Source organism: Chanodichthys erythropterus, chromosome 8 (assembly GCF_024489055.1).
Source record: "Chanodichthys erythropterus isolate Z2021 chromosome 8, ASM2448905v1, whole genome shotgun sequence".
Taxonomy (NCBI): domain Eukaryota; kingdom Metazoa; phylum Chordata; class Actinopteri; order Cypriniformes; family Xenocyprididae; genus Chanodichthys; species Chanodichthys erythropterus.
Genome location: NC_090228.1, coordinates 23640634 through 23660747, shown reverse-complemented (window position 1 = coordinate 23660747; position 20114 = coordinate 23640634). Strand labels below are relative to the sequence as shown.

The 20114-nt window shown below is 36.8% G+C and overlaps 2 protein-coding genes across 8 annotated transcripts in view; one reads left to right on the top strand and one right to left on the bottom strand.

Moving 5' to 3' along the window:
• The window catches only part of brd1a (bromodomain containing 1a), a 28994-nt gene extending 20837 nt beyond the window's left edge, over positions 1-8157 (bottom strand). For 5 of the 6 annotated variants that reach the window (XM_067392377.1, XM_067392379.1, XM_067392381.1 and 2 more), the window contains exon 1: positions 234-509. The gene's annotated coding sequence lies outside the window, so the exon portion shown is untranslated. Of the gene's footprint in view, positions 1-233; positions 510-7951 lie in introns of those variants that run through there. The other variant, XM_067392378.1, reaches the window with a different exon arrangement.
• On the top strand, positions 1326-20093 carry zbed4 (zinc finger, BED-type containing 4). 2 transcript variants are annotated; one of them, XM_067392375.1, is made up of 2 exons: positions 1326-1477; positions 15066-20092. In XM_067392375.1, the coding sequence occupies exon 2, from the start codon at positions 15262-15264 to the stop codon at positions 19021-19023; it is 3762 nt and encodes a 1253-aa protein (XP_067248476.1). In that variant the 5' UTR covers positions 1326-1477; positions 15066-15261; the 3' UTR covers positions 19024-20092. The 2 variants fall into 2 exon arrangements, with proteins under 2 accessions (XP_067248476.1, XP_067248477.1); XM_067392376.1 differs by having other exon boundaries at positions 1382-1477; positions 15245-20093.
• The last annotated feature ends 21 nt before the right edge of the window (positions 20094-20114 follow it).

Sequence of the window (20114 nt, the reverse complement as noted above, 5' to 3'; positions counted from 1 at the left end):
TTCATTATATGTGCATTGCTAACATTTTTTTTTTCCATTTTGAACATCAGGGCCACGTTTGGGGATCGCCTACTATGATCCCTAAAATGCTGTCTAGGTAGGCATTTCCTTATGTTTTGAAACACCATAAAGATGCACATTCAAACCTTATTGCTTTATAACCCCGTGCATTATAAAACAGGTGCACCACTGCAAATCGCAAAACATTGACCGATATTTAAGGATCATATTACCTCTGAACTGTTGGATAATGAGAGGAGCAGCTATCTAAAGCGATGGCGAGATGGCCTGCAGTAATTCCGTACACAATGTTCTCATCCAAAGGCCACTGATTTAGTTCTGCATGGATAAATCTGGAATGCTGCAAAACCTTATCCACAGCGGCCGCCAGGACTACAGTACTGGACTAATAATCACTAGGAAAATCACTGGTTTAATTGCCATTCAAAGGCAGTATCGTTTCCTTTCCTGCAACGAGCGGCGATACGACTCTGCGCCTGCAACCAACAACAATGCGGATGGTTCACTACGAATAGACGTCCCATCCGCAACACACTACGTCATGACGTACTATAGGGCACAGGCTAGACAACATTACTTCATTGTTATGAACATTATATTTCATAAATGTACTTCTTTCTACTTTCATTTGGTTCTGTTTCCAGAACCAGTTTTTTAAGTTAATTGTCATCTATAATATTTTCTTTATAACTTCCCAAAGAAAGAAAGAGCAAGGTTGATCATAAAACATGTTACTTAGTTTTATTCATTTGAGTTTATACTACTGTTTTGTATTTGCACTGTTTGTTTTCTTAATTTATAATATAACAATGGTTATTGTTTGTAATGTTATGCATTTTCAATTGTTTCAATAAAAATCCCAACATATTTATACATACATTTTTATCACTTAATTGCAAACAAGAAATATACATGAATAGAAAGCTGGTTAAGGACCATAGAGTATCTATTAGCAAAAATACAGAAAAATACCACGTTTTTACCACCGTCTTAAACATATTTAAATATCAAAGGTTCTGGTGTTTTGCCCCACCCCTTCTGGTGCCTGGCTGCCCCTGAGAGAGACCCTCGGGTCAAGAAACCCCGTATGTTTGCTTTAGTGAACAAGCTCTTGTCATTTTATAGTTTTCGTTCAGTGGTTAGATTGTCTTGCATGAGTTTGTAAAATGCAAAAGCAAGTGCTTCGTAATTTTATTTACATGATTATGACCTTTCGTTTGCTATGGGATAGAATAACTGTAGTTTTGTTTTGTTAACCCCACCCACCGTATCGAAAGCCTCTATGACGCCATAGAGCTCTGTTTCTTCCGTCTGACGCTGTGTGGCGCTACTACAGCGCACTGTTTACGGCACAGGAGACAAAGCAACCAAGTCAATTACAACACTGGATCAACCATACGCTTTACTTAACCATTTCACAGCCGAAACTCACTTAAGTAAACCTCAGGACACAAAGGTAAGCGATACTTATGTCTTTAATCGAGAGTTTTGCATTGTCTCAGAAAGACGCATGCATGATTTTGGTTTAGATCCAGTGACCCAGGTAGTTCGACGAGCTTCTCTGTTTTGTGCGACCAGGATCCGGTTCTGCCTCATCAGGTTATGTCCTGTGTGGCCTAACGTAGCCACACCATTGAGTTGTCACTAAGTCAAATATCATTATTATACGTCTTTTTAAATGATTCAGTGTAAGGTATTTTAAATCCCCAAGCAGTCGTTTTTACAAATTAAATGTTAAGGAAATACAAGCAAATAAATCGAGTCGCTTAAATCGTTATGGCAGGAGAGAAGTGTTTTCCTGTTGTTTTGTCTGCGAGCTAATGCACTAGCCGCTAGCATGTGTTGCTAGAGCTAGCGCATACATCTCGTCAGGTCGCGAGAGCGTGTGCTGATGAGTAGTAGCTCAAGCAGCACTTTTACTTCCTCAGTAGAAACGACTGGAAAACTATATGTTTAAAAAAAAATACTACATTTACATATAATGATATACAGTCATTATTATTATTACAGTAGGTTGTCCAAATGTACATTTTGGTTATTCGTTTTATTTATGCCTTAATATATCGTGACAACTGACAGAAAATGTAAACGATATTTATTAGATTCTTGACACTAATTCGAATAGTAATAGTTTATATAGAAAAACATATTGGGTTCCTCTTAAAAACAAGGATTACATGCTCTGTAATCAATGAACGCTGTTGCAATTCAAGAAATTAGGTACGTGTGAATATCACAGTATAGCTTTCTCGTACCTCTGTAAATCATTACTGATGCATTTTGGGCTGCTGCGGTAAAATAATTTCATTTGCGGTGATTTTGAGTTGCTCAATATCGCAATATGTGTTAATATTGACATTTTAAAACGAGATATATATATATATATATACACACACACACACACAGTATATATTTTTTGGCTATATAAATAAATGATACAATGTAGAATAATTAATCAGTATTATTAATCCATACACTCTTAATGAACATGCAAGAGAAAAAAGCAAACCACACAATGCATAAACAAGAACTGACCAAGAACAACTGAAACACAGGGCTAAATAAACAGGGGTAGAACAAAGGAAAATAAACTATGTGAAACTAATAACTATAGAAACAAACAAGGACATCAGTGCTTCCCACGGGTTTGAAATGTACTTGCGGTGGTAACCGGGTGGAAAATCCTCCTATTACCCATGGCACAAAAATTATCTACAACATGTGACAGACAACAAATAATGTGTCTTTAAAAACTAAAACACAATTTTTTTATTGAAATTCATTTTGATACAGATTAAACTGTGTTTTGGGGATATGAAGTAGGCTACTTTTTATCCATTCTTATAAATGCAATGTGAAACGAACATGATTATGCACACTTGCGCGCACGCACCAGGTCTTTGTGAAATATCCACCGCATCTCTGATGGTCTTTGTAGCATGTGGAATTGTCAGTGGGAGTAAACAGTTCTCACATACAATGAACGGGCAGGTAAGAAACACGTAGAGCGAAGGGAGACTTTCCAGTAGTTAGGGGCCTTTCACATGTTGCGTCTTTTGTGTGCTCAAGTTCGTTATTTTTAATGTTGACGTGGGACGAAGGCGCTCAAATAGAGATCAAAAGCTCTGCCAAGATGGACGAACAGCTTATCATAGCTGTACAGGGTGGGTTTTTTATTTATCATCTCCATAAGTAGTAGTATAATCTAGTATTAGAGCTAATGCAAGGTCTGGAAATCCATTTATCTTTTGCTGAAACTTCTTCGTCTTCATGGAGAACGTGGCTCATGATTGCTTAGCAACGAGCTTTTTTGAAAAGAGGAGAAAGTGGCGTGGCTGCCGTTTTTAGACGCGACATGTGGACCGCTTCTAAGTTGAATGTGGATGGTTTCATTATCTCGGGCGGATAAAAAAAAAGTATAAGGGGATAAAAAAAATAAAAGCAAAAATGTGCATCCGTTAATATACCTGGGCGGTAAAGTCAGGTAAAAAATGTGTGGGAATCACTGGACATAATCATTAACCAGTGAAACCAGTTGGGAAATGAGAACTAAAGGAAACAGAATGTCAAAATAAGGGTCCACACAACATAACATAAACCTGATGGTACACTCGTTGGGCTAATATTATTATATGTATAACTGTTGGTTACAATCCTCAAATCTGACTGGACGAGAGGCTTTCTAAGGCCCCAATCAGACAGAAAGTGTTTTTCAGGTCTGAAAACGTGAGGCGCACCGCACTGCCTTTTTTGGTCGATTTTAGAAAAAAAAAGAGCAGTGCGCTGCATTTTTTTTATGTTGCTAGGCAACCACTGACTCAGCTGTCCTGTCAGTGTAGCGTGAGCGCTCTTTGGTTTGCTGTTAAACTGTCATATTATTTACTTTCAGTAACTTTTCAGTCATAGAGCTCCGGGTAACCCGCAACAGCCACAAGAAGTTTCTCCACCATCATTGCAGTGTCCAATAAACTGTAAATTTTCATCAGCACAACTGAAGACCCGTCTCTCCATTCATTAGATTGGACAATGAAAAAAAACGCGAATGACGTCGGGCTCTTTTCTGTTGCTTTTTTTTTTTTCAACTTTAAGCGCTCAGAGCGCTCCTGCAAAAACGCGAGGTGCAGCAGGCAGTTAAAACGAGAGGCACACGGGGCACATAAACAGCGCGCAAAACGCTCACTGACAATAGAAAACAATTTTAAAAAGGTGCCTCTCGCTGCAAAAAACAAGTTCTGTCTGATCGGGGCCTAAGAGTGCTGATATTTCCCAATATCTCAAACAACCAGCAATGTGTACCCTTAAATGTTGAAAAGATACTACGACAAAGACCGCTTTCCTCTTGAGACATGGCAAACATATTTTTTTCACAAATATGACTTGATCTGAAGAAGGACAGATGCAGGTAATCACACAAGCTCAGTCGATCTTTCTGAGTGTTTTCACTCTTGGTCCTTTTCAGGGGTCTCTGTGCGGTTTGCATGATTTTTGGCCCATATGTGACGCTCCAAACGATCTCAGACCACTTTAAAGCGAACCGGACGGAGACCATCTCAGTGTTATTTTATATTTGATTACTTTATTCAATTTCTGTACCTGAAAGCTGTTGGATACCTGAAAAACCTGTAAAGCATTGTTTATTTTATTTGTATCTTAGCTCTCATGTATTTATTTGTGCTGTTTCTTGTAGATTAGATTGTTAGTTCGTTTTTATTTTCTTTAACTTTATTTGGCAATTGAATAGAAAAATAGAAGCAGTTGAAATTATTTCAGGAAATATTATAATAGAACTGCATGTTCAGGTAGCAATGTCTATGGTAACATCCTCAAAACAAAAAATAAAATGATAAACATAGGGCTGGGTAAAAAAAAATCGATTTTCGATGAATTGTTTTTTAAAATGTGGTCGGGGCCAACGGCCCAGGTTTTTCTGCCCGTCGAATACCTTGATCCAAAGCGGGCCAGCTCATGCTTGAGGGAGTGGTTACGAACAAAGGCGGAGTTCATTTGTGTGTGCACCAGACGGAGGCGCCGTCGCTATGGATGATTGAATGTAGGCAAGACTTTTCAAATCATTTTTAGCACAAAACTCACTTTCAGGCAGCAGCAATTGTTTTAAATAACTTCTGTTTGTGATCCGATGTGGATTCTGATGACCAAGGCTATGCGCACTATTACCATAGTAAATATGGTAAATACGACGGCTTGAAGAAATCAGACAAATATGCTATCACAATCATGTATTTATTTTATCTGTCAGCACATCTCGTCTCTCAACGGACAGATAACCATATTTAGCTCCGCATATTTTATAAAATGAAGCAACTCCATGTTTTTGGGATTGTTTCTCTGTCACTCGAGAGAGAGCTAAAGCTCCTCAGGTCGTATTTTCGGTGGAAAATTTGTAGAAATTATTATTCTTTGTATATGTGATGTATACGCCTCCTATGACTACAAATAAACAGTAACAGACGTGACTGAATAAGTGTGTGTCCTCTTTCTTTTGTGAAATAACAGTAAATACCACTTTATTTCTGTGACTAATGTTTAATCTTGACACAAATTAATTCATTGATTTAATTTGTTTGGTAAAACATCGATGCTTGGGTTTTTAAATTAAGTAAACAACAAAATGCCAACAACGCCTGCTTTTATCATGTTCACTTTACGATCTCGCTAGTTTCCAGTAATTTCTTTTTGATTTGATTATTTTTCTGATAAAACTTCAGTTTGTTTGTGAAATGACGGGTTTGTGTGACGTTGTTCAAGAGAGGCGTGTTACGGGCGGGTTTTAGTGAAGCTCTGTGGAGCTTCTGGCCCGACGGTGGAAATGCAGCGTGATTTTGGGCTCGGTGCTACAAGTCCGGGGCTATTAGCCTAGCCTGGCCCGCTGAAAGCCCTGGCTCGCGCTGGCCCGACAGTGGAAAAGCGGCTATTCATTCGTTCAGTGCTTAACTTGCGTTTTCAGGTGCTTTGTCGACGTTGATGCCACCTTCACATAAAATTTAATCGAGAATCGAAAATCAAATCGAGAATCGAAATCGAATCGATTTGAGAGCTTGTGAATCGAAATTGAATCGATCTGGAACATCTGAATCGATACCCAGCCCTAGATAAACATCACATTTCAAACATCACATTCCTTTGGGCAGGCAGAATTTAACTAGCCCCCCCAAAAAAGACAATTTTTTTATGTATAAAATTAGGAGTCAAAATATCAATCAAAAACACAAATGTGCATTTTGTTCTAACTGCACAGAAATTTCTATGAATTTCTATTCTGACCTGTCTAAACAATCATAAATTGTCACTGTTCTCGTCACTGCAACTTCCTGAACACACACACACAAGACACTAAATATGTTGAACCCAAGCTAAGGCTGGATATAGGCTTTATTAGTTTACTATCTTATACACACATTGCTTCACAGAGTTGCACAGCCGTTACCTGGCACGTGATCCAAAAAAGGATCTGAGTCCTTTTTCAGGGACAGTGTGAACATAAAGAGAACTGTGTCCTTTTTTCACTTGGTTTACCTCATGGTCCACTTAAAGGTGTCTGAGTTCAGTTCTTTTAAAGGGGACCTATAATGCCCCTTTTGCAATATGTAATATAAGTCTCTGGTATCCCCAGAATTTGTCTGTGAAGTTTCAGCTCAAAATATCCCACAGATCATTTATTAACTTGTCAAATTTGCCCCAATTTGTGCGTGAGCAAAAACATACAGTTTTTGTGTCCCTTTAATCCTCTGAAGTTTTTTGGGCCCTGGAGAAGTTTTGACATGCCCTGATATTTGTGCTTTTTTCAGTTGCTTATAAACCTATTAATGGCAAAAGTATTCAGCACAAACTAGGCTACCATAATATGTGAACACATGTATGTACATGTTTGTATTTTTGAGAGAATAACGTTTATGCGTGGTTATTGAAAAAACATAAAATTTAAATCACTGAAATAAGGCCACAAAACACTTACTGAATGTAACATCAAAATGATGTGAAAACCACCCTGCCTACTCATTCACATTAAACAACACTGTAAAAAAAATCTGTTAAAAGGGCAGCTGTGGTTGCAATAAATTTAGTTTAAAATAAGTTTTACGGATTTAACTTGACGGTAAAATACTATATTTCATTAACTGATAATGTTAATTTACCATACTATTGAAGAACTAATATCTGTTTTGTACCTTTTTATAATATACTCTGACAACCATAAAACACAATGGTGATGAGTCACATGATGAATCACAGTTCATCACAAGCATTTCATTTCCACCAGCTGAGAAGGACAATACTAATATATACTAATATATGCATAGTGTCATTCACACAAACACTAAACACCATCATGGTAACGCACATGAAATAAAAAAAAATGCAATAAACATTAATTTAACAGAATTGGATGTAACATAAAACCCTAATTTACATAGCTGATTTGAAAAAAAAAAAAAATATATATATATATATTTAAAAAAAACTAAGATACCGTTATTTCAATAAAAATACATCAAATGTGAAGTGTTACGCAAGGAATTATGGGAATATCAAAATAGAAAAGTAACAAGTAAATCATGCAAGTAAATTATACAAGTACGTGTTCTTTTTCACTTCCAAAAAAACTGTAAACTTTATGGTATTTTACTGTAAAATTACATTAAAAATATGGTTAGATCTATTACAGTTATTCCTCATACATATATATATATATATATATATATGTATGTATGGAAACTTTGTTACCCAATTAATAGTTTTTCACTGTAGAATTTTTACAGTCTTTTACCATTAAAATCACGACCATATTTTTCCTTGTAATCACGCCTTTGAATGATTACAAAATCGTGGCATCCGTAAACGTGATTAGAAATTAAATTAATTGTGCAGCCCTAAAATAAATCCTGTTCAGAGATATGTGAACATCACATACCTGACATTTCCAAGTTGTTTGGTGTTTCTATCCACTGGAGAGAAAAAAAAGAAGGAAAACTTTCCTGCTTCCAGCCAGTGATCTCAGTATCATATGCATGCAGTCCAATGTGGGTCAATATCTGGTCACTATGATTTTCAAATCTGTGAGATAAAAGAAAAAAAACAGCAACACTGTGAAATATTATTACAATTTAAGTAATGGTTTTCTATTTTAATACACAGTGGCATGAAAAAATATGTGAACCACTTGCAGAATCTGTGAAAATGAGAATTATTTTAATAAAATAAGAGGGATAATAAAAAAATGCATGTTATTTTTTGTTTAGTACTGTCCTGAGTAAGATATTTTACATAAAAGATGTTTGCATTTAGTTCACAAGACAAAACAATAGTTGAATTGATTAAAATAACCCCATTCATAAGTATGTGAACCATTGATTCTCAATACTGTGTGTGGTTACCTGATGATCCACAACTGTTTTTATGTTTTGTGATGGTTGTTCATGAGTTTTTTGTTTGTCCTAAGCAGTTAAACTGAGCTCTCTTCTTCAGAAAATTCCTCCAGGTCCTGCAGATTCATCAGTTTAAGCATTTTTGCATATTTGAACCCTTTCCAGCAGTGGCTGTATGATTTTGAGATTCATCTTTTCACACTGAGGACAATTGAGGGACTCAAACACAACTATTAAAAAAGGTTCAAACATTCACTGATGCTCCAGAAGGAAACACAATGCATTAAGAGCTGAGGGGTGAAACATTTTTAATTCAAATATCAAGGTATATTGTACTTAATTTTTCTGCCGGGAAACATGCAAGTATCTTCTGTTGGTTCCAAAGGGCAGTACTAAATGAAAAACAATGATATTTAAACAAAATAAGAAAAATTGACATCTTCATCCTTTTCAAAAGTTTTCACCCCCCACCCCAACTTATGAATGGGATTATTTTAATCAATTCAGCTATTGTTTTGTCTTGTGAACTAAATGCAAACATCTTTTATGTAAAATATCTTTATCCCATTTTTTATTATCCCTCTTATTTTATTAAAATTCTCATTTTCACAGATTCTGCAAGGGGTTCACATACATTATATTTTAAAGTACAGTGGCATGAAAAGTATTTCTGTGATTCAAAGCTGAATTTTCATTATTAATTGTGAACAAAAGCTTCACTGATGTGGCACTAGGCTATTTCACAGTAAACGCTTCATAATCTGTTCAATGCATGCCAAAGAAATCATCTAAACCAGTGGTTCCCAAACTTGTCCTGGACATTTTTTATGTCTCCCTCATATATCACACCTGATTCAACTCATGTGCTCATTAATGGAGACAGCAAGACCTGAAATGGGTGTGTCAGAAATAGGGAGACATAAATGTGCAGGGATTGGAGGTCCTCCAGGGGAGATTTGAGAACCACTGGTCTAAACATTCATATTACCTCTATGACATTTTATATGGGAATAGCCAATATGGCATGTTTACTGATGTAAGTTATGCGTAGTAGACGTAATGCGCGTCTGCCCTTTTCATTCACACAGAGACACACAATACTTGCAGGATTCATATTTAAACAGTATTTTTTGCGGTTTAATATTCTCAGATACTATATCGTGATTAGAATAATGAACTTAAGAATAAAAAAACTTATCATTCACAGTCATCAGCTTGATCAAGTTGATCCTTGAAATGAAATTGAAAGTTGTGCTCTTTCTCTGAGGTAAATTCTTCCAGAATTATTCCTCACTGCGTCTCAAAACGATGTACATGAATCTGACTAAGCTTGATGGCACTTTTTCGAGCTGATGCAGGCATTTTTTCTGCCTCAGAATTTGCCTTTCAATAAACAATCACATTTAAAAATACTTTTCAGCATACCATTCGAATAACCTGTAGTCCATCTGAATTATATAACAATTAGGCTATTCATCTCGTAGTGAAAACCATGTAGCTTACCCAAATTTAATTAACAGTCGAAGTGAAATCTTACTGTAGTTTTGAAATCTGGGTACCATTTAAGTTTTATAATCACAGTTCAGGGTTCAGTCCCGTCAACGAGGCACGCAAACATTAGCTTTTCTTTGCCTGTTAGCATTTTTAAGACTGTCTTTTTGCGCTCGTGATTTTCTAATATACACTTGGACACACTGTATTTCCTTACACACTCGTTTTACATGTACAGTTGTGCTAAAAATGATTCATACCCTTAGTAAATATGACCAAAGAAGGCTGTGAAAATAAATCTGCATCGTTAATAATTTTGATCTTTTATTTTAAAAATCTACAAAAATCCAAGCTTTCATTGGAGAATAAAAATTTTAAATGGCGGGAAAATCTTATTATGAATTTTTTTTTTCTCTAATACACATTGCTCACAATTATTCATACCCTTTTATTTAATACTTTTTGCAACCTCCTTTTCCCAAGATAACAGCTCTGAGTCTTCACCTATAATGCCTGGTGAGTTTGGAGAACACCTGACAAGAGATCAGAGACCATTCCTTCATGCAGAATCTCTCCAGATCCTTCAGATTCCCAGCCCATGTTAGTGCTGCTTCTCTTCAGTTCACTCCACTCATTTTCTTTAGGGTTCAGGTCAGGGGACTGGGACGGCCATGGCAGAAGCTTTGTTTTGTGACCCATTTTTGTGTTGATTTTGATGTTTGTTTTGGATCATTGTCCTGTTAGAAGATCCAACCATAGCCCAATATATGACTTCTAACAGGGACAGTCAGGTTTTAATTTTTGTTAGTATTTGATAGAATCCATTATTCCATTTATCTGATCAAGATGTCCAGGACCTCTGGCAGAAAAATAGGCTCACAACATCAAAAACAATTCATTGTACACATGGGGTACTTTTTACCCCTGTGTGCACCAAACCCATCTTAAGTGTTTACTGCTAAAAAAGCTAATTTTGTTTCATCTGACCATAGAACCCATCCTGTTTGAAGTTCCAGTAGTGTCAGTTACTTTTCAAATGTTCTATGGTCAGATGAAACAAAAAAAAAAGCGCTTTTTGGCAGCAAACACTTAAGATGGGTTTGGTGCACACAGGGGTAAAAAGTACCCCATGTGTACAGTGAAATATACGGCTGTATCTTTAATGTTGTGAGCCTATTTTTCTGCCGGAGGTCCTGGACATCTTGATCAGATACGTGGAATAATGGATTCTATCAAATACCAACAAAAATTTAAAACCTGACTGTCCCTGTTAGAAGTCATATAATGGGCTGTGGTTGGATCTTCCAACAGGACAATGATCCAAAACAAACATCAAAATCAACACAAAAATGGGTCACTGAGCACAAAACCAAGCTTCTGCCATGGTCGTCCCAGTCCCCTGACCTGAATCCTAAAGAAAATGAGTGGAGTGAACTGAAGAGAAGAAGCACCAACATTGAGCTGGGAATCTAAAGGATCTGGAGAGATTCTGCATGAAGGAATGGTCTCTGATCTCTTGTCAGGTGTTCTCCAAACTCATCAGGTATTATAGGTGAAGACTCAGAGCTTATCTTCGGAAAAGGAGGTTGCAAAAAGTATTGAATAAAAGGGTATGATTAATTGTGAGCAATGTGTATTAGAGAAAAACATTTATTTCATAATGATATTTTTTTCCCCCATTTAAAATTATTATTCTCCAATGAAAGGTTGGATTTTTGTAGATTTTTAAAATAAAAGATCAAAATTATTAATAATGCAGATTTATTTTCACAGCCTTCTTTGGTCATATTTACTAAGGGTATGAATAATTTTTAGCACAACTGTATTTGGCACCATCTATTGTTGTGGGTGTATTATTGACGTAAAAGTCTATACAAACCCTTTTTTTTTTTTCAGATGTATTCCTAAGAAAAAAAATGGTTATATTCGACACAATACGGTATTTGCACACTGTCTGACATGCGCAGCTTTCTCACACATTGCAGGCGTTCTCTTTCACGTCCTCTTGCGTTTGAATGCTTAAATTGGCAAGGTGTAAGAACGCATCCAATTGATAAACTTTTGTGACCATGCAACACCGGCCTAATTGGGACAGTGACAGTTCCTTTAGCTGTCTGGAACATCTTTCACGCTGAAAGGTGCACCTGTATCCGCCATGTTAAGCAATAAGCACTGAATGAATGTCAAGGCTCCCCGCTGTAAGATTGTGCAAGGTAAATAAGAGGCTGACATCTAGTGAAGAAGACTAGTAATAAGATTAACGTCAATCAGACATTATGTTTGCAGAAATAAATGTGTAAAAAAGATTGATTCTTGGCTTAAAGCTTACACTGTTCTTCTCCCTGTTCTGCTCTTTCACTTTCATGTCTTTTGAGAGAAATGTATGAATTTACGTGTTGTAAATCTGTCAGGCTCTGGACTGCATGGTAACACGTATAACCCCTAAACTTAGTGATCAACTATGATCATTATAAACTTATTTCAAAACACAAAATACATTTACTTGCATATATTTGAGAATCTGAATATCAGATATTTTACAAACTAGTTTACAAGTTTATAATTATTTTGAGAACTGACGTTAGTCATACAGCCATAGCATACAGTGACATGACTGCGAAGTGTCACGTGGCGCTTGATATGTCGCCATAGAAATAGGAATGTAATACTTTCTGAAATATTGGTCACATTAAAAACATTCTTCTACACTGCGTTCCAAATTATTATGCAAGAGACAAATCAGTAAGATTTCTGTACAATAAACATTCAGATTTTAGTTTTTCTAAGAAAATGTTTGTTCTTTTATTTATCCATGTCTTTTTAGATAACCGGTATCAACCTCAGACAAAATAATTTGCCTGATCTATGGAAACCCTACTTAGAGGTTGTTCCACATTATTAAGCAAGTCACAGTTCTCATGCAATATGGGGAGGAAGAAAGATCTTTTTGAAGATGAAAAGCATGAAATGGTGCAATGTTGTGCAAAAGGCATGAAAACAACTAATATTGTGTGAAACTGAATGGAGATTATCGAATTATCATAAGATTTAGAGTGATTTACAGCACAGCAGAACTCGGTCAGATTCTGTCAAAAAAATGTATTGTATTAAAAGGGCAGCTATAAAAAAAGCCAGTGTTGAGCAGCAAACAGGTATTTGAAGCTCCTGGTGTCTCTGGAGTCTCAAGAAGCTCTCCATGCAGGCTGGCAGTTGTGCGTAAAGATGCATTTCAGCAACTCCAAACCAAACCTCACAAAGAGAAACATTTACAGTGGGTGTAGAAATACATGAAGACTCATTTTTAAATAGTTTTATTCACTGAATAATGCGGTACTACTACTGGATGGTCTAAATGGATGGATTCCTGGATGGTTGGTGAATGGCCACCACATTCCAATAAGACTGCAATGTCAACAAGGAGCTGGCGGGTGATGATTTGGGCTGGAATATTGGGAAGTGAGATGGAGGGTATTAAAATGACTTTTGCAAGATATGTGGAGTTCATAACTGTCCATTTTCAGCTATGGTATAAAAAGGAGGATAGTGCATAGTACAATGCACTATTGTACAATGCACTATGCACGATCCCATGCTGCAAAAAACACCACAGCAATAAAACTGTTTGTATTTCTACACCCACTGTAAATGTTTATCTTTGTTAGGTTTGGTTTGTGGTGTCTAAAATGCATTTTTACGCACAACTGCCAGCCTGCATGGTAAGGTTCTCAAGACTCCAGAGACACCAGCAGCTTCAAATACCTGTTTGCTGCTCAACACTGGCTTTTTTTATAGCTGCCCTTTTAATACAATACATTTTTTTGATAGGAACTTTCATTAATAAGCTTTTATCTGACCGAGTTCTGCTGTGCTCTAAATCACTCACAAATCTTATGATAATTCGATAATCGCCATTGTTTCACACAATATTAGTTGTTTTCATGCCTTTTGCACAACATTGCACCATTTCATGCTTTTCATCTTCAGAAAGATCTTTCTTCCTCCCCCATATTGCATGAGAACCATAACTTGCTTAATAATGTGGAACAACCTCTAAGTAGGGTTTCCATAGATCTGGCAAATTATTTTGTCTGAGATTGATACCAGTTGTCTAAAAAGACATGGATAAACAAACAAACAAACATTTTCTTAGAAAAACTAAAATCTGAATGTTTATCGTACTGAAATCTTACTGATATGTCAATTGCATAATAATTTGGAACGCAGTGTATAATGTCTTCATTCTATAATTTATCAATGTATGCAATGCCTGTTGAACAAAATAATATAGGCCTACAAGAAAACAATTTTATCCTTTCACTGATGGTTTCTTATTTTTATTTAATATTTGTATATATTATATTTTCATTATTATTATTATTATTATCATTATTATATTTTTATTTATTTTCCCCTTCATGTCATGTATCTTTGCCCATTTAACATTCTGTATTGTATAAGTACCAAAAATGATTTGCAAATACTGTAAATGCCCAACAATCATGCCAACGAAGCTATTTCTGTAGACCTGTCAGTAGGTGACGATAAATGAGTGTGCTGTACATGTTATTAGCAAATTTGTTGACAACTGATTCATTAAAAACACAGAATCATTTACAGTGAAACAGTGGAAATAGTCATAGTTTTACAGTATTTCCAAAACATTTATGGCACTTTAAATATTAAAATATATAATACAGATCATTAATTGAGTAAAAAGAAACATGAAATTATGGGGAAAATAAATGTATAAATTTACTTGAGTAATTAATACTGAGACTAATTTGGACAAAGAGCACTAATGACTTGTTTAAGACTTAAAAGCTTGAAGTTGAGGACTTGCAACTGGACTTGGACTTGCCTGTCTTGACTCAGGACTTGACTCGAGACTTGCAAAGACACAAGACTTACTAGTGACCTGCAAAACATTGACTAATCATTATCATATTCACAGGAATTAATACTATACAGCTCATTCATGTATGCTTTATCTTTTTGTCTGATCCTAAGTATGTATGCACCAATAGTAATGCTGGCCATGCTGGTATGTTTTGAACTATTACTTTTTTTTTTTTTTTTGTAGCATGTTTTATCACACATGTAGTTACTTTATAATGTTAACTGTATTTTTAGTTACCTTAATGTTTTTCTATCTCTTATCTAATTTTGCAGATTCTACAAATGAACACAAGTGATTTACACTATCCTAAATGGAGGTCAATATGTGTGTTGCATCTGGGCTCAGATATAACATGTTAAAGTAAACATCTGGATGGAAGAAAGAGCCACACCCATGACACTTGAACACTTAAAAAGCTGCTTTGAATAAAGAAAGTTTTCTTTCACTGCAGAAATTCTTTCTGCAATAATGGACGGAGAGGACAGCCTCTCACAGAAGACTGAGGATGCAAGCCACGAGCATAATGGCTCCAAAGATAACAAGAGAATAGAGGCCAAAGGAACCTGTTTAAAAATCGAAGGGAAAGATGGTTATGTGTTCAAATCATACAGAATTACTCCTCAAGAGATATTGGAAGCAGAACCCCATACCTCTCCCTCTGAGACACTGGCAAAAGACTCTTCTTTGGTGTCTTTGTCATTTGAGGGCGCAGAGGAAGATGGATCTTCTGAGGTCGATGGGCATTCAACAGAGGATTCAGCAGCAGAAATTTGTGAAAAGCATGAGTCTCAAACATCTCCAGCTATTTCAAATAAGAGCCAGAACATTGAAATAAATAATTCAGAAATTGAAACAAGTGTATGTATCAAAGCAGAACCAAATGAAACGGGTGAAATCACTCAGGATGATGAAAAGTTATCATTTGATGGGGCCTTTGGCCCTTTTGCCACTAGAGGTTACGACGATGATTATGGTAACTTGTTCAGTGGGTACTCAAGTACTCTTTATGATGTTGCAATGGATGCTGTCACACAAAGCCTTCTATCATCCATAAGAAGTCCTCTTAACCCTAGAAAAAAATCTCCTGCTTGGAACCATTTTTTCATATCACCACGTGATAGTACCAAAGCAATCTGTATGTACTGTATGAAAGAGTTCAGCAGGGGTAAAAATGAGAAAGACCTCAGTACTAGTTGTTTAATGAGGCATGTGCGAAGGGCTCATCCCACTGTACTTCTGCAAGATGGTGATTCATTAAATAATTTGTCCAATTCTTCATCTTTAATACCTCCCAATATATCACCAAACAATGGAGACTTGTCTGTAAGCATCAAGCAACCAACAGATAACCATACTCCACTGTCCACCTTTCTAGCTGAGGCCACAGATACAGTGTCCAAAGACTCTTTACAAAAGGTCAAACCAAAAGCAGAAAAGAGTGTCAAAAGTGACAGTGCAGTTCCTTCCCCACATTCCTTTAACAACCATAATGATGATGCCACAGACTTGTTGACTGATAGCCCTGGATCAGCCCCTAAAAGCTCAAGTTCTCGGCGGCGCTCGGCAGTGTGGAAACACTTTTATTTATCACCTGCTGACAGCTCAAAAGCAGTGTGTATTCACTGCATGAATGAGTTCAGTCGTGGCAAAAATGGGAAAGACTTGGGGACGAGCTGCCTTATTCGCCACATGTGGCGGGCCCATCGAGACATAGTCATTGAAGAAAATGGGCAGGGCTCAAGCATTCCTCCTCCTTACACCACTCCACCAACATTGTTGTCACGTACACAGGAATCCACAGAGGTCAAAAAGGATTTCCTCTGTATCTCACATCGCCCTGATACCATATCTGATGAAGTGCCCAATGATGACAGTGAGCACATGGTTCTTGAAGATGAGGCAAACGATGCTACATATCAATCTGGACAAGAGTCCTCACTTGATGCATCTTTTAGACTAAAAGGGGAAAATACACCTCTGTCATCCTCTCCAGAGGAACACACTGAGGGGCACAGTGCATCCCAAGATCAGAGTTCAGTTTTTCAACAAAACAAAAAAATAATGAAACGGGTGAAATCAGAAGTATGGCATCATTTCATTGTCTCTCCTGTTGACCAACTCAAAGCTTTGTGCCGATATTGTCCCTGTGTCATAAGCCGTGGTAAACGAGGCGACTTTGGCACAAGCTGTTTAATGAGACATTTGATGCGACGGCATCCTGATGTTCTCAAAACCCAAAAAAGCACAAGTGACAAAGTTTCCTCACCTCAGTCACCTCATTCTACTCCTGCTGCAGATGACAACATGACAACAAATGCAACAGACAGCCCTGCTGTTGAGAACAAACCCCATAACCTGCCTGTTTTCAGCAAAAAGACTTCAAAGCTATGGAATCACTTTTCTATTTCCTCTGCGGACCCAACAAAGGTGGTCTGTTTGCACTGTAGCCGCACAATTAGCAGGGGCAAAAAGACAACCAATTTAGGCACTAGTTGCTTATTTAGGCACATGCAGAGATTTCATGGACATGTGCTTGAAAATAATAGTCATATCTCAGGTGATGTGTCATCTGCTGAAATTCAAGTTAAGCAGGAGCTCATGGACATTTCTACTTATGAGGAGAATGCAGAAAAGTTCAGTGAATGCCACCCAGCTGCCAAAAAAATTACCAAACTCATTGCAGAAATGCTTGCACTGGATCTTCAGCCATCAACTGTAGTGGAAAATCTTGGCCTGAACCGGTTACTGGAATACCTCCAACCACAGTATTCTCTACCTTCCTCATCCTACTTTACCAGCACTGCAATCCCAGAAATGTATGAAAGCGTGAAAGAAGTAGTTCTGACCCACCTAAAAGAGGCTGAAGGTGGAATTATCCATTTCACAACAAGTGTTTGGGTGAGCAGCCAAACTCAAGAGTACTTAATTCTTACAGCCCACTGGGTAACATTTGAGTCTCAAGTTCTGCCTCAGGGTCAAGATTTCCACTGCTCGGCCCTCCTTGGTGTTTCCTCAATTGACTGTGACTACAATATGCTGAACATACAGAAACAGCTTGAATATCTTTGGGACACCTGGATTGGTTCCTCAGGCCTTAAAATTGGATTTACTGTAACAGATAATCAAACTATTGGAAGCATACTAGAGAGCAGTGACCACACCACCATGCATTGTTTTGGTCATAACATAGACCTCATTGTTAACGAAGCCATTAAAAGTCAGAGGATGGTTCAGAACTTGCTTAGTATTGCTCGAAAAATCTGTGAAAGGGTGCATCGTTCTGCTAAAGCAAAGGAGAAGTTGGCAGAGCTGCAAAAAGCTTATCAGTTACCTGAAAACCAGCTGGTTCAGGATGTTCCCTCTAAGTGGAAAACATCATACTTTATGCTTGAGCGATTAGTCGAGCAAAAGAAAGCCATTGATGAGATGTCAATAGAGTGTAATTTCAGGGAACTGATAAGCTGTGACCAGTGGGAAGTCATGCAGTCAGTCTGCAATGCTCTTAAGCCTTTTGAGGTAGCCTGCAGGGAGATGAGCAATCGCACTGCAACTCTAGGTCAGGTCATTCCACTCATTCACATACTCAACCGAAAGATAGATATGCTTTTTGATGAGACAATGGGTATTGATAATATGCTCAAGTCTTTGAAGGAGGCAATGGTGACTAGAATGTCCCCTACACTTCATGACCCCAGGTACATATGGGCAACCATGTTGGACCCAAGGTATAAGACGTCCCTCTTTACTGAGGAAGAAGCAGAGCAGTGTAAGCATGACCTCATACAAGAACTTGAGGTGTCTACATCTAACTCTGTTGAGACTAAGCCACCACTGTCAAACGGATGTAGTGAAATGCCAGCTTCATCAAACAGCTTGGCCTCAAACAAAGAGAACCTCTGGGCTCTTATGGATGACATTAGACAGAAAATCAAGCAAGAGGATAGACCAAAATCATTGGAGCTTGCTGTGCTTGAGTATTTGGAGGAAGACATTCTTGACCAGAGTTGTGATCCTCTGGATTATTGGAACCTGAAGAAGTTACTGTGGCCTGACCTTGCCAAAGTAGCTGTACGCTATGTGGGTTGTCCACCCAGCATTGTACCAGCAGACACACTTTTTAGCACATCAAGTGTCAACTGTGCTCTGAATCAGTCCCGACCATTGCTAGAAAATCTTGAAGGACTTCTATTTTTAAAGGTCAACCTTCCTTTGATATATTTTCAGTACTGATGATTATGTATTTATATTTGCAAGGCTGTTTCTTAAGACTCTGATGAACCTCAACCTAGGACCACTCGAGTAACTTTTCTGAGAAGGCCTAATTAACCACAATTCATTTTATTGTGGTTCATATTCAATACACAGAGCATCTGAATGATATTTAACTGAATAAAAGACTGCTTTGAGTACTACTGTTGAGTACACTTGATAACTGGAGTCTTATTCCTGGTGAAAAGTGTTTTCAGGGAGGGAGGGTTATCTAGTTATAGGGGTAGTTATTGTTTGTTGCTGTACTTTGATTCTTTTTATTTTATAAAATTTATCTTTTGTCTTCTCTCTCCTTGTGCCTTATACAAACTACTTCAGGTCAACATGCTGTAAATATTAATTGATGTGCAAAGCAAGTCGTAGTCTTCTGATTTTAATGATTTTATAAAATTGAAACTACATGCTGAATACTGTTTTTATATAAATACATGGCCCAAAATAAATGCTGTGACTGAGAGATGTTTTAAATGTATTTTATTTAATTCTTTTATTGTGATTTATTTTATTTTTTTTTTATTTTTTTGTGGCTCATGGTACTGTTAGAATTTTTTTTAATATATATTTTTTGCTGATTGTTTTGTTTGTATTTGTTTAAAAAAAATGTACATAATGCTGTACTTTCAGGTTGAAATCTATTTGAAAATTTGTCTCAAGCACAAATCTTTTTTATATAAATCTAAAGGGTTAAATTATGGGACATCAAGGAAATGTACTGTACATTTTATGAATAACTTCCCAAATATAATTTGATAGAGGAAAAATTCAAACTGGAATTTTTTTTTTGTGGTAATTTGTAAATAAAACTTTACATTTGAAACCATGTTGCTTTTAAATTTGTTTCAGGTTGTTTTTTTTTTTCTCCCCTTGTAATTGTCACCAGATGCATATTTTTTTCCCAAATCTGGATGATCTATTCAAATTCAAACTGAAAAAAAATGTGGGAATGTAATTTTTTGGCCTTTGTTGAAGAGGACAGTCTGAGTGGCAAATCTGTATGACTTTCATTTTTCTGTGAAACATTAAAGAAAATATTTTTTGGTCTATTGAATTTA